Source organism: Ahaetulla prasina, chromosome 4 (assembly GCF_028640845.1).
Source record: "Ahaetulla prasina isolate Xishuangbanna chromosome 4, ASM2864084v1, whole genome shotgun sequence".
Lineage (NCBI taxonomy): Eukaryota > Metazoa > Chordata > Lepidosauria > Squamata > Colubridae > Ahaetulla > Ahaetulla prasina.
This window is the reverse complement of record NC_080542.1, coordinates 38,146,767-38,162,041: the sequence shown is the minus strand read 5'-3', so window position 1 is coordinate 38,162,041 and position 15,275 is coordinate 38,146,767. Positions and strand designations below refer to the sequence as shown.

The 15,275-nt window shown below is 38.1% G+C and overlaps 2 protein-coding genes across 4 annotated transcripts in view; one reads left to right on the top strand and one right to left on the bottom strand.

Annotated features, from left to right (window-relative positions):
- Window positions 1–10,750: 10,750 nt before the first annotated feature.
- The window catches only part of COPZ2 (COPI coat complex subunit zeta 2), a 28,879-nt gene continuing 24,354 nt past the window's right edge, over window positions 10,751–15,275 (bottom strand). Inside the window, exon 9 of one of the 3 annotated variants that reach the window (XM_058181018.1) lies at window positions 10,751–10,867. In XM_058181018.1, the coding sequence (XP_058037001.1) occupies window positions 10,820–10,867 (48 nt within the window). In that variant the 3' untranslated portion in view covers window positions 10,751–10,819. The remainder of the gene's footprint in view (window positions 10,868–15,275) is intronic. The other 2 variants (XR_009154914.1, XR_009154913.1) reach the window with 2 other exon arrangements.
- The window catches only part of NFE2L1 (NFE2 like bZIP transcription factor 1), a 76,206-nt gene continuing 74,435 nt past the window's right edge, over window positions 13,505–15,275 (top strand). The window contains exon 1 of the mRNA XM_058181016.1: window positions 13,505–13,781. The gene's annotated coding sequence lies outside the window, so the exon portion shown is untranslated. The remainder of the gene's footprint in view (window positions 13,782–15,275) is intronic.

Sequence of the window (15,275 nt, the reverse complement as noted above, 5' to 3'; positions counted from 1 at the left end):
GGGGGCTCCTACCCTCTGGAACGAACTTCCCCCGGGTTTACGCCAAATACCTGACCTTCAGACCTTCCGCCACGAATTGAAAACACATTTATTTATTCACGCGGGGCTGGCTTAAATTTTATTGGTTTTAAATTTTTATAATGACTTTTTTAATGGGTTTTAGTTTTATATGTTCCAAAGTTTTAGGCCAATTATGTAATAAGTCTTTTAATTCGTATTTTAATTGTATATTGCACTGTTTGTTTTACCTTGGCTGTACACCGCCCTGAGTCCTTCGGGAGAAGGGCGGTATAAAAATCGAATTAATAATAATAATAATAATAATAATAATAATAATAATAATAATAATAATAATAATAATAAAAAATAAAACTTCCCAAAATTCTTTTCAAATTTAGACAAGGATAATTTACATTTGGCCTAAACTCATACAATATGTTTTGATAGCAATACAAAATTCATTTAGAAAATTTTAAAAAAATATTATTTGATTGGATACAAAATAGTCTTGAAAAGAACTTTTAAAATATCCTTACTGTGTCTGTGGATATCATGGAATGATTTAATACACTCTCATGGCTACTTGGCAAATTATAGCCAAGTAGAACCAAAATATGGTGCTGGAAAATTTTGGCCGAGAAAGTTGAAGAATGGGTTTTAAATACAACATTCAGTACTTTTCAGAAATGCACCTCTCAGAAATGAAAAAAGAAGTTTAGTCTCCAAAAAATTCTTTCATTTATATGAGATGTGGCCCAGGAATTAAAAGTGTGATGCCAATAAAGGGGAATATTTGTAGTTCAGGGTTGAAATGAGGAGTCCTTTAGGCTCTCTGAGCAAGTTAGAGAGCACCAAGGACTCCTAAAAGTGTGATATTTTGTCGTATTTTATTAATAAAGTATAATTATTTTGGACCGAATGGCAATATCCTAATTAAAAATTATCTTTGAAACACTGTAATACATTTCTTTGCACAATGTATTTTAGTGAATACGTGCCATGTTGTACAGGGTTATTCTGGGGAAAGATTGGCAAATGAATTAAATAGTAAACGTGGTAAGCTTTTATTGTAAGAAGGTGCATGTAGCAAATCATACTGTAAATGTCAGAAATTGGAGACTGTCAGCATTCCCCAACAAATGCAGTCAATCCTACCTCCAGGAATTGTCAACATTCACCCAGTAATTGTTTTTCCAGCAAATGCTGACAGTGCCAATAATCTCATGTTTTTGATGTTTGCTGTTAATACAGTGCTTGACACCTAATTATTTTATATGACATGTTGCATTTCTATACCACCTAAGAGCAAAAGCTCTTTGACCTTTGCACAAGAAAATGTAAGCAATGTACAGGATGCAATGTAAAGTCTAAAAAGAATAATTATAGTGTAATTCAAATAAAGTCCACAGCCAAAAATGATATGTGTGTGGCTTTGATACCATTTGCAGATTTCAAAAAAGGAAACACGTTAATTCTTCTGTGGTGTTTGAGACTGTAATTGAAGTTATGAAAGATGCAGCAGACACATTATCCAAATATCTTTCATAGTATGAACTGTCAACTGACTCTTCTTAAGCTAGCTGTTTCCTACTTGCCATCAAAGGAAAACAGATTAATTGTATACTCTGTTTCTTGAGTTTATCTATTAACTCAAGTTATACAGAATAATTGCTACAACCTGTTTTCGAGCTCACAATTACAGCTAGTTATTTTGCCTCTACTACCCTCCATATGGTTTTTATCTGGCAAATGCTATAGGATGTCTGTGGAGAGCGCAATATGTGATTTTAAAAGAACAGGACAGAAGAATACACTTTTATGTGTAAATTTATATTTACACATAAATATTGTGTAATCAGTACACAATTAATAACTATCTTTTTAATATTGATTGACTTTTATGATAGGGCACAAATGTGGAGATCAAAATTGGACTATAACATGTATCGTCCCTAATGATGACCTTACATATCTGTCAATAGATTATCTGGTCTCTTTGCAATATGCCCTAGAACACGGGTGTCAAACTCGTGGCATCACGTTACATCACATGACGTTTCATGACTTTTTCCCCTTCACAGAGTTGGGGTTGACATGGCCTGCATGTGATGTATCCAGTTCGCGGGCCGCCACTTTGACACTCCTACTCTAGAATAATCCCTACGTCAAAATTGTTTCGTCCCCTCACAGGAATATGTATCAAGTGTATTTATAGACAGTACATCATTTTGCCTCAATTAAATTATAGAATACTTTATAGTAAGAGTATATATCATATCTTTATTGGAAATGCAACTTTTTCATCAGACAAAATAGTCATGGAAAGAAGGGGCTGATCATCATTCTTAATAAAGGTTTCAGAAGAATCTGAATGCTTCCACGTGATATTTGTGGCTTTAATAAAGATCTTACCTCATTATTGATTTTGGCTTTTCCCCCTTGGATATCAACATGGCTGTCTTGTTGAAAACCATACTGTGTGTCTATGTGCAGTTTAGATGAGTGATCTTTAAAAAGTTAAGCAAAATCAGATGAGATTTAGACCTGCAGATTAGATTGGAAAGTTAAAAGAAAGAAAGTATCCCAGAAAGCAACAGCAAGCACTTACAGTATGCATTGTTGCCAAGACACTTGAACATGTAATCATTTGGACTCAAGCTAAAGGGATAATTTACTGTTCATGGATTGTATATATGCATGTTTTTAAAACAAAAGTGTTGTTGCAAACTTTTTAGAAAGATTGTGGGGGAGCATAATTCTGTAAATATTCAAAATGTTACAGTAAATATTAGTAGTAGTACTGATTACGTTTCTCTATATTCTTTTATTTTTTAACTTTCATGAGCATACTTGCTAGTTCATGTTAGATGTGACTGAAGAACTTCAAATAATCCTTGAGTGATTTTAAAACTATCTGCTTTGAGTTCATCTTGATAAATCAAATCAAATCAAAATTTAATTCATGATTCATGACCAAAAACGTCCTTGATAAAACTTCCACAACATACTTTCAAACTGTAGTAATAACATTGTGGACAAATTGCACACTTTTTCCTCCATTCTTGATCCCTTAACAAGAGTAGAAGACAAAGGGAATCAACCACAATATGTGGCATTAAGTTGTCAAGATGATCCCTTCATCTTGACGCGGTGGCTCGGGGGCTAGGATGTTGAGCTTGTCAATCGAAAGGTTGGCAGCTCAGCGGTTCGAATCCCTAGTGCTGCCGTGTAACGGGGTGAGCTCCCGTTACTTGTCCCAGCTTCTGCCAACCTAGCAGTTTCGAAAGCACGTTAAAAAATGCAAGTAGAAAAAATAGGGACCACATTTGGTGGGAAGGTAACAGCGTTCTGTGTGCCTTTGGCGATGAGTCATGCCGGCCACATGACATGATCTTCTGATAGCTCTGGTTGATTCCCTTTTCTTCCTCATCAACAGAATGTGAATGCCTCCACTGACAGTCAAAAATAAATTGATCTGGTTTGGGTCACAGGGCTTGAAGAGGAGATTGCCTGGGAAACAGATGTGCTAGAAAGAAGTGCAGGTTACTTTTTGAGGATGGAACCAAAATTAGATGCAGTGGGTGGAAAAATTGATCATAATTCAAAGGCCAGCAGGGGGCATGCTGCTATAGAGATCCAGTTATCACCACCCCAAGCATAAGCTTGAGGAAATCTAAAACTTTGTATCTCATTTCTCATTGGTTTCTAAACTATCATAAGCAACATACTTTAGCTGGATTTAATACTGGCTTCAGAGTAGTTAGAGGTTGCTATATGAGGTGCACTTTCTTATAATCAATATTTTCTTTCTCTCCTGATATTAATTTTGAAGAAATACTACTATTCTTCACAAATATTTGCTGGTAATGACAGTCCAGTAAATGCTTCAGTATTGCATGTTGGGCATTTGACTTATGAATAGTTTTGACATAGTGGATATTTAAGTGTTACAGATTAAAGTGAGAGATTTGATGAAAATTATGTCAAGCTTTCTCCATAACTGGCTTTGAGCAGCAGCACAATCCAAAGACTGAATTGGAGATTTTTTTAGCAGCACATACTTCTGTCTCAAATAATGAGGCTTAACCTATCCTCACTGCTTTCCATGGAATGCAACTGCAAATAATTTAGTTCACATCAAATCATTATGGGTAGATATTAGAACAGACCATTCATGCTTCATTTCCAACCAGATTTCTGAATAGAATGACCATATGTGTGTGTGAGAGGTTTTAAAGCATGAAATGCAGTACTGATAGAGATATGATACAAGTGAAAAATTAGTTTCTTGCTATCTGCTGCCTGCTAACGATTTGCTTTTGCTTGCCATTATACTGTATTTGTACATTTATAAAGGAATCAAATATTACAATGCTCACAAAACATTCTAAATTTTTCTGGTACCAAATAATTCTGTTGTTAGTGGAAAGCATATAAAACCACATGCTAAAAATGGTGTGTCTACAGAGGAAGAAAGAACTGTGGGGGGAAATGAAACTTTTGGAAGTAGAATATGACCTGTATGAAGAAGAAAGAAAGTTATTTGCAAATGCACTTAGTAATTCAAATGTGCTGAAATATATCACAGCCTTGTGTCCCTCAGATATATTGGACGTAATATCCATATTTTTCAACTACTGGACCAAAAATGATTCTACAAAAAAAGAGAGAGGATTACAGTGCTGCTGAGCATTTCTATAGGAAAGCCTTTTTTCCTGAGCAATTACCTTATATCAAAAGGAGCTTAGAACACTTTTTTTTACTTCATTATTTCACTCCTTTCCTCAAACGTATGCTTTGGTTTAAGACAGTGTAGATGCTCTTCCCTGGCTGTGAATGCTCAGTTGTCCCTTAAATACAGCAATACAGAAGCCATATATGGTTGCTCATAGTGAAAAGAAAATATTGTGTGTATATTCAAAACCATTGTTTTTTAAATGTTTCGGAGGATAATGTTTAGCCATATGAATCTTTTGGTTCTAACTCAGAAGGAACTCCTGTAAATTTGAAATAATTTACTCTTAATCTTAGAAGAGGCTCTAAAAATTTCTGAAACTCCAGAGTCTGGTGATCACTGCTGAAAAATTTTAAGCAATTTCAGCAACGTATTATCAGCTTTTGCCAGTAGGTGGAGATGCAAGATCACAAATTATTCTCAATGCCTCCCATACTAAGGACAATTTAGAAGGAATAATTTTAACAAAAAAGGAAGGTGGGGGAGGGAAGGGAGAGAAAAAAGTGAGCAATGCTAATCAATAAAGATAATAAAAGTGCTTCTTATGATTAATTTTTGAGAGAAAATGTAATATTATAACAAATTCCTCTGTAAGAAAAGGGCAATTGAGAAAAGGGTATGAAATTATGATGCTTAAATAAATGTAAGATGCTTCCAGTTTGCTGCACTTCAGCTTTATCATTCACAGTAATGATAAAATAGCATAAAATGCAAACAATGAAAATTACATCTATTTTAATAATATCATCTGAAACTTAAAAGCAATCAAAGATAATTAAAAGTAGGCTTACTAAAACACTGTACAATTTAAAACACTAAAATATCTCTAAAATGCTTAATAATAACACTAAGACTAGAGACTAAAGGTATAAAAAACAAAGATTAGGGAAAAATCAATACATAAAAAAAATATTAGTAAGTTGACCCATGCCCAGTATACTTAATTATTTCTTTGTTAATGTCAATTGCTGCCAGGCAAAATGTAGCAATTTTGTATGTAATATGGTTCCTTATCTGAGAGGAGAAAAGGGACTCATAATCTATAACATGTGTCAATAAGGGAAGAAAGTTTCTCGACTACACTGGTAATAACAGCAGTACCAAAACACTTGCGTGATGGTCTAAATAGTATTTGTATTGCTAAAATAAGAAGTCAGATTTTTCGGGGCAATATGAATATAATGCTTACATTGTAAACTGTAAACTGCCCAAAGAATACTGTAAAGCACTATGGAGTGGTATGTAAATCTAAATGCTATTGCTATTGCTATTGCTACATGAGTAGGCTGTCATACTCTTGGGGACTTTGATAAATCTCCCATTAAGAGGAAGGAAAAATGCCCTAAGAAGGGCATTTTGCTGTGCAGGGAAGTTAAAAAGATTCCTGGTCCCCATTTTATAGAACTGTAATGGTGAACCTTTGGCACGTGTGCCAGAGGTAGAATGCAGTGCCCTCTCTGATGGCACATAAGCCATTGTCCCAGTTCAGGTCCGTTGCACATGTGCACACACCTCCTGCTGACCAGCTGGTCTTTGGGTCTCTGCCGCAGAGGGCGGGACACATGCAGGAGGCATGTGGGAGGCGAGACGCATGCGGGAGGCAGGGCACATGCAGGGGCGTGGCATGCATGCACAGGGGAGCAGGGCGCATGCAGGGGCCATACACACATGCGCAGGGGGCAGGGCATATGCATGGGGGATGTGCACGCATTGCATTTTGGGGGTTTGCGTGCACACGTTTTGGGCACTCGGTCCTGAAAAAGTTAGCCATCATTATTATAGAAGCTGTAACGTGTGCTGGAATATAGTTGACTTTGTTCTGGAATTCCATATCTCAGGCCCTTTGTCAAATGCTTCCTTTAGCTTGAGTGTATTTCCAAAAAAGCAGATTCTCAAATGGCGGGCTATAATGGGTACATTTTCCCATTGTTGCTGTGATGGTTGAAATTACTGTGGTAGGACTAATGGACTCAGTCTTGATGGGAAAAAGTGGCATTTGAGCCAATATGTAAATATTACCAACCATATTCTCATCTCCACTTTTTGTGGTCCTGTTTCCCTTCAATAGGTGTTCCAGCCCAATTCCTTCCTAGTATTTCCCAGAGATTTTTCTGCCCTTATTTATTTCATGAAATCCTTCCATATTTTAATCTGCTGATTAAATTTTTATTATTTTTGACATTTTGATTATTTTTAAAAATAGCAAGTGAACTGACGCTGATAATCATTTATTTTTAAAAGCACTCCAAGTTCCTAGCAAAATGAGTAAAAGGCTACTGGACATCTCAGCAGCTGAAGACTCTGATATCTGCTGCAGATGTCCTCTTGGGCTGTGGCAGAATTATTTTTTTTTTTAATTTGCATTTATATCCCGCCCTTCTCCAAAGACTCAGGGCGGCTTACACTATGTTAGCAATAGTCTTCATCCTATTTGTATATTTATATACAAAGTCAACTTATTGCCCCCAACAATCTGGGTCCTCATTTTACCTACCTTATAAAGGATGGAAGGCTGAGTCAACCTTGGGCCTGGTGGGACTAGAACCTGCAGCAATTGCAAGCAGCTGCATTATTAATGCATTATTAATGCATACTGCATTAAGAGGTTAAAAAGTGGCATATTGGGGTTTGTTTAAAATGATTAATCCCCCCAAATTTACTCACAAAGACTGAAAAAAATACACCTAAAAGAATAAAAGGAGGGAGAATTGTTTTGGGGGAATAAAATCATCTGCTTTTGGAGTGAATAAATCTGCTTACATTTATTTTAATAACCCAGTGATTTTTGAAAGGGGAAAATATTTTCTTCAGTCTGTTCCTCATACCTGATCCTGCCATAAACACACTCTAATATTTATTTTCCCCTCATCACCTCTTCATGGCTTTGTCTTCATCTTAAGCCCAGCCCATGAGTAAGAAGTTATCCTTGAATGGGCTGATGTTAAAGTAGTATTTTTGCCTTATTCAACTACCATCCAAGGTGATTGTCAAGATTTGTCTTTGTCACGCATTATCTTAGAAGGAAGTTAGGTGATTCAGTGACTTCAAACAGAGGCACTACTGAGGATAGAGTTCTGATAGCAAATTTAATGCCAGTATAATTGTCTGCCAATTCAAGGATGGCTGGGTAGCAGTTTCACTCGGCAATGGAGAAAGGCCCTTTGTGTGCTTCCAGATGGATAGCTCTTCATGCTGCTAATCAAAATATATTGTGCAGCTAGTCTGTCTTTTTCTACTTAATCAATTTTTCCAGAGCAAGATGTGCTTGGCTCTAGCAAGCATGTATCTTTGGAGAGTGCCATTTACATCCCACATGTCATCAAAATTAAATTCCAGTGTGCTTTACAACAGGCACAGAAGAGATATTCCATCCTGGGTAGAGAAGAAACTAATCTGCATTTTAAACAATAATATTAAAAAATAATCGTATCAACAGGTGGGTCAGTCATACTTTCTGCAAGGGCCTCTGTGGCTCAGACTGCTAATGCAGTCTGTTATTAACAGCAGCTGCCTGCAATTACTGCAGGTTCTAGTCCCACCAGGCCCAAGGTTGACTCAGCCTTCCATCCTTTATAAGGTAGGTAAAATGAGGACCCATAAGGGGCAATAAGTTGACTTTATATATAAATATACAAATACAATGAAGACTATTGCTAACATAGTATAAGCTGCCCTGAGTCTTCGGAGAAGGGCGAGATATAAATGCAAATTCAAAAAACACCAGAGAATTCAAACATATAAGAAAGAAAAATGTTTCCTTAGAGCATCCTTCTCCAACTTGAATGCCCTTCAGATATGTATAGTAAACTTCCAGAATTTTCCAGCTACCATGGTTAGTGTTAAAAAAGCTTGAAGTCCAAAAAAAGGTGTCCAAAAAAGAAAGACTGGGAAGAAGGCACCTGAAATTGGCCTCTCTTACTGAATGATGAATTTTTCTCATCATTGGAGGGCAAAATCTGAGGTACCTATTCTGAGGTCCCTAAGATATTCTCATGAGCACCATAGAATTGTGGTAAAAGTAATATAGTTTTAAATATGAAAATACTCCATGAATGGATAGATAAATAAATGTTTCCCAATCTAAAGCTCTCAAATGTATCGGTATTACTGTTCCCACAGATCCCAGCCAGCATAATCAGTGGGAATTTTATATAGCTTTTCCAATGCATCTGCAGGAGGATAGGTTAGTAAAATTTGATATTTGACATACAGTATTTTTAGTGTTGATCACTTCCCTTGGCCTCACCAAAGGTAAATCTAACCAGTATAACCATTACAGGCTAGGTTTAAACCGTTTCCCCCTACAGGATTGGACTAGATGGTTATTGTGATCCTTTCCAACTTTACAATCCTACGATGTTAAGATCTGAAATCCATCTAGAAACTGATGGATTGAGCAAATCCGGCATTCACTAACCTATGAAGGTATGGATCCTTTATGATCCTCACTGTTACACATAAAGAAATTGGAAATAATGAGGGATGGATGTTATGGGACTTTAGTGTAATTTCATCCCAGAAGAAGTCAGGCTAAGAAAATAGAGCTAACAATTTATAGCAGTTTTAGAGGTGGCAGTGCAAAAATATTTAAAAAACAGTAAAATGCAGAGGGATCTTCCAGAATGTGTGCTTAGCAACATGAAATTGAACTAAATCCCATGCTGGTTGCTTGATGCCATCACTGCATGCTCCCCGTCATGCTCTATCCAATTCTCTTCCTGCTGTAATTGTAAAGTTTTGGTAAACTCCTATTTTGAACCAGCAAGCCTCAGGACAAAGGAGGAACAATCTGAAATGTCTTGTGCAGGCTACTCTGCAGAGTCATTCCAGGGTATAGTTGGCTCACCTCACTTCCCAGTCTTTGATGCCTGCCCAGGCAAAGAATCAAAATATTGATTGGTCATAAGAGAGGCTATGCTGCAGTAGTGGGTTTCAATTTCGGCTGCTACCAGTTTGCTTGTGGGTGCACACGCTTCTGCACATGCACAGGGATGTTCAGGCAGGTGGGCAGGGCCTCCAGCCACCACCGCTGCTACTGGTTTGCCCGATCCAGTGAACCAACAAGAGGTTTGTAGCTTGGAACTGAACTGTGGAATTCTTGGTGCTGTCTCACCTTGGTTGTTTGCTTACAGACATTTCTAGATAACATGTTCACTTCGTTTAGATAAAACATTCAGTTTACAGTTGTATTTTGTTTTTCTTTTGAAGAATTTGAAATTTGGTGGAAAATAAAAGAAAAAAATGAGAAATTCTTCATTGGCCTACAATGAATCAGCTGAAATATTTCTGAGCCAGGAACACTAATTTTGACTGGCTGATGTCTATAGATTCATCACCTTTCTATAAGTCCAATCTTCCTCACGGTATTATTTATGGGGGGGAAATGGAAGAAGGAGTACTACACATGCCACCTTCAGCTTCTAAACATAAGGCAGATGTAACCCTAATAAGTAAATGAACAGGTTTGATCCTATGACATATAATAGCCTTAAATAGTGAGAATGGACTATTTATCTTGTTTGGTTTTATTTTTTGTATTCAGAAGACCTGGGTGATGGAAAGAAAAGGTGAGTTGTCTGAAAGTGCTTTTAAATTAGCACACCTGTTTTTATGTTTCACATTTAACCTACTGCTACGTTTAATCTAAACATCACTTCTATCGGTCCTGTAAGACATCATGAAAAAATGTAGAATCATGCCGAACTGCAAGTTGCTTCAAACGTCATTTTGAAATTGGAGATTCAGCCCCATGCATTTTGGAATACTATGCCAGCAATTCTAGGTGCTTCTTGACAAGAGTTTTTCTTTGCATTTTTCCTTTGCCCTCAGTTTCCTTTGCCCTCGCAGATTTCCTGTTCGTTTGTTGTCCCTGTGGTTCATGTATAACCTCCATCTATGGCCACATTTCTGATAAATAATATGATGTGATCAACTTTGACAAAATTAAAGAGGTGACTTATAACAAGCTGGGCTTCTCCCAACTGATTGGAGTAGCCATCACATAGCATTGCAAGGTTTTCATTCTTTGGGGAAACAAAGTAATGTGAGAAACTGAAAATGTTCCCAGACAATATTTGGGATATTTTATTTTAATAAGGACCACTTAATTTGTTCTTTGGCAGATTGCAGCACCTACAAAGAAGCAAAAGGAGAAAGATATGAAAACCATTCCTTTTATCTGACAGTCTGCCCAAAGAAGAGGCACAACTGTTCTACTTCCTTTGCAGAAAATCTCCTGCCAACTTTGTTGACCAATCTCTTATGCACAAGAGTGTTCAACCATACTAAAATTCATCTGGAAGTTTTGCCTGGGTGTTTCTTCATTTAACTGCATCAAGACAAATGTGCCATTATGAGAGACAGCTCTGCTCTCTTTAATGATGGGAGCTCTATTTCAGTGTATCTGAAGAACATCAGATTGAAAAAGTCTGGTGTAGATCAACATCAGGCAAGGGCTGTCACTTCATAGGTTGTACTATGGGTGAGGCTAGTTATGCTTTGCTCAGCATTTAGTTTGTTAATGAAAATGGGATTACTCATTTCAGCACTACATTATTTGCTGCCATTGCTTTGCCCTTAAAAAAAAAAATCTATTGATGAGATTTGTTCCTAAATGTTTGGTTTTATATTGTCCTCAGGCCATTATTTGAAAGGCATTATAAAAATAGTTCAATAAACCAGCCAGCCATTCAGCATGTTCACTTTTATGAACTCTGCAGACAACAGGATTAAATCCTTGACTAAGATTGGCAAATTGCCAGCTAGAGAACTAAGTTGCTACCAAAAACATTCCTGTCCAGTACCTGATGATATTGTCCAGCAAGTCCCTCTCTCCTCCCATAACCCAGCCTTCTTCAATACATAAACTTAATTCTGGTGAACCTTGGTGCAAATTAAGTTTTTGAGTTTTTTAAAAATCAAGCCTGTGAAAGGGGAAAACATTTTAGAAATATTGAAAGAATTCCCTAGATCCGTGATGGCGAACCTATGGCACGCTCTCTCTGCTGGTATGTGCACCGTCACCCCAGGTCAGGTCTCCGTGGCGTTTCTTTTGTGAACTTCTATTTCCCTGCAAATGACGAAACAGAAGCTCACAAAAGAAAAAGATCTTACCTTTTGCTGAGCTGCCGGTGTTGGGATGGCCCACCTCCCGCTGGCCAGCTGGTCTTCGGGTCTCTGCTGCACATGTACATACATGTCCATGCATGTGCATGTCAGTGCATGCACACATTCATGCATGTCCATCCATGTGCACATTTGCGCATGTATGTGCACCTTTCATTTTGGGCATGCATACGCACAGTTTGGGCACTTGCCCAAAGGTTTGCCATCACTGCCCTGGATTAGTCATCCTATTCTGAACACTAGATGGCAGACATCTCTTTTAAATGAACGAGCAACACTGACCAGAAGGAAAGTTCATTAAATGAAAAAGTAGATTTGACGCAATTGCAGTATTTTGTGGATAAAAAGATGTTTTGACACACTGCCTACACTTATGCTATTCTTTTAGTTGTTTAATATAGTCTATTAAACCTTGATGATAAAATTTAGTCTTGATCCAAAAGCTGATGATTTAAATGATTTATTTTACAGGATCCCAAGCAGCTCCAATAAAAGGTTCTTAATACATGCCTACAGCAGTGTTTTCTGGCCCAGAGGAAAAGAAAGAGCTCTGGTGCTTGCATTGAGCTTAAGAAACCAGGAAACAATTAATTCATATGCCCAAATGCAATGCTTGATTCATTTACTTTTTGATTTTTTTTTTTTATTTATTTATTTATTTATTAATCAAATTGATTCAACCTTGTAGGAGATTATCTCAGGACAGGTAACAAATCTAGTCTGCTTGTATCAAATAGCTTTGAAGAAACCACTACACATCTAAACATAACACTAGAGTTCTTAAATGGGATGTGATCCAAATTAATTTTAAATAATTTCATAATCCCTTGATTTCTGCAAAATTGAACACATTGAGCATTTTTTCAGGGAAAGTAAACATTTTCAAAGAGCTTATTTAGTTTCGTTTGTTAATTGGTTTGTTTGTTTGTTTGTTTGGGCTAATTGAGATTTTAATTGGTTTAATATTTCACTCTATCTTCCTGATGAATTCTGGGAAATGTACTTCTATGAAGAAAGCTCTGATTATTAAACAGAAAATTTTACTATTCTACCAAACTACAGTTTACAGGTAATGCCCAGGTTACGAGAGTTCCCTTAGCGAATGTTCAAAGTTACGTAATAAGTGCCCCCTAGCATTTATGAACAAGTCCCGAAATTACGAATGTTGTAGCACCACGGCACTTGTTCGCTCTTACAAATGACCACAGAGGCTCTGCAACATTCACCCCACCTATTCCCCCCCACTGCCTGGGTCTTCAAAAGCACTTCACCTGTGGAGACTCTCTTATCTTGTAAAGACCTCCTCTCACCGTTTCTTTGCCTGCTTCATTGCTTCAGGCTTTCGGTGCATTCACAAAGAACAGAGGTCTAATGTACCATGAGATCATGCAAAATCAGTAGTGTGAGATCTTGTGCTACTGATCTTACATGATCTCACACTTTAGGCCTCTATTTTCTGCGAATTGAGGCCTGGACATTTGCAAATGCAGGTAGTACTTCAGGCCTTCCCTCCGTTTGCCATTTCATTGCCAGGAAATTGCGTTCCTGTAGGCTTTGGCAGCCCTTTACAAAAAGCTGTTGGCACCAGTGGAGCTTGGAGGGGCGGATGCCTCCCTCCGAAGCTCTGTTCCTACCGGCAAAGGCTTTTTGCAAAGGGCTGCCAAAGCCTATAAGGACGCAATGCTCATGTACTTTGCCAATGAGAAAGAAGACCCAGAAGGGTGCATGTCCTTCCAGGCCTCCTTTTTCATCGCCGAACACTGACTCAAGCAGTTTGCTGGCAAGAAAGGAGGCCCGGAAAAGCACGTGTGGCCCTCTGGGCCCCCTTTTTCATAGCAGAAGGCTTCTTCAAGCTCTTTGCTGACACGAAATGAGGGAGCAGATAACGAAACAGGCTGGAGAGAAGACAGATCTTCATAAGGTAAGTCACCTGGCGCAGCAGGATGTGAGGGGAGCAATTGTGGGGACCCCAGGGGAGGGAAAATGTGGTGTCTGTGGGCTGGGGGAGGCCTTGGGTGATCTGAACCAGATGGCCTTTCCATCACTAGCCCCTCCATAGCCTTTCCCACCCAGAATTATGAGCCATGCATTCAATTAGCAAATGTGTGGGTGAAAGCAGGGAGTGATCTCGTTCAAGATACCAGATTCACTCTTACAAGTCCTTGGGTTACAAATGGAATGGGCAGGCTCCATTTCATTCATAATTCTAGGACTACCTGTAATTACAATTAATGGATACAAAATCCATTTCAAAGTGTTGTCTGCAGCTGAGCTGAAGTTGTGGTTAGACTTACTGCATAAAAACTGCTTTTCCTACCTATATTTTGGGATTTATTCAGAAAAAATATTATCTCAGTCATTGATGGCAGGAAACATTGACTTATCTGTAATTTTAATTTGGCTTTCTGATATCATAAGTTGCAAAGCCTGATTAATTACATAGATTGCTAACTTGGGCATTCAGAGGATCGCAAAAGGGCCAATGAAAATCATATATTACAACATTGTGACTTAAGTAGTGTGCAATATAAGGATGCAAATACAAAAGTCACACAATTTTCATTGAGACACCATGATATGCCTATTGTTTTTGCTCTATTGCAATGTGTCCTAAATGCATATGATTACTTCCAACAATACTTCCTGCTATCATTTTATTAGGTTTCATAATGTTTTCAAATGTACTTCCTTTATAATAACTAGATAAGCATTATCCGGGTTGCATAATCCCTGGCTATTTGCCCCAATGCTGCAGAGTAGAGAAATAAGCGCTACAAAGAAATGATGAATAATATGCATGTGAAATTAGTGCAAGGAAATATAAGAAACTTAAACTGTCCTGAACAAGGTTTTATTTTACTGTGAAAAATATCACAGATAATTTAAAAAGATAAGCAGGATCAGGTCTGATTAATATCTCTATATGAGACCATCAGGAAATTTCTAGGCCAGTGATGACTAATCTTTTCTGGACTGAGTGTCCAAAGTGTGCGCCAAACCCCCAAAATGCAATGCATGCATGGGCCCCCAGCATGCGCCCCCCCTCATGCGCGAGTGGCCCCTCCTGCACACACCTTGTCCCCTATGCATGCACGCTCAAACCCCCTGCACGTGCCCCACCCCCGCGCGGCAGAGACCCAACGACTAGCTGGCTGTCAGGAGGCATGTGAGCATGTGCGGTGGAGCTGAATTGGGTCGACAGCATGGGTGCCCACGGAGAGAGCGCTGCATGCCACCTCTGGCATGCACGCTATAGGTTTGCCATCACGGTTCTAGGATATTAGATGGACTGGGATATCAAAAAGCATCCCAAAAGAAAGCATCTAATGACATTTGTGTTGTTGTCAAGAAAGCAGCATGGATCAGCTGTGTCACCTCCAGGAGCTGGGTTCAGCTTGAGGGAATCTTTATTTTT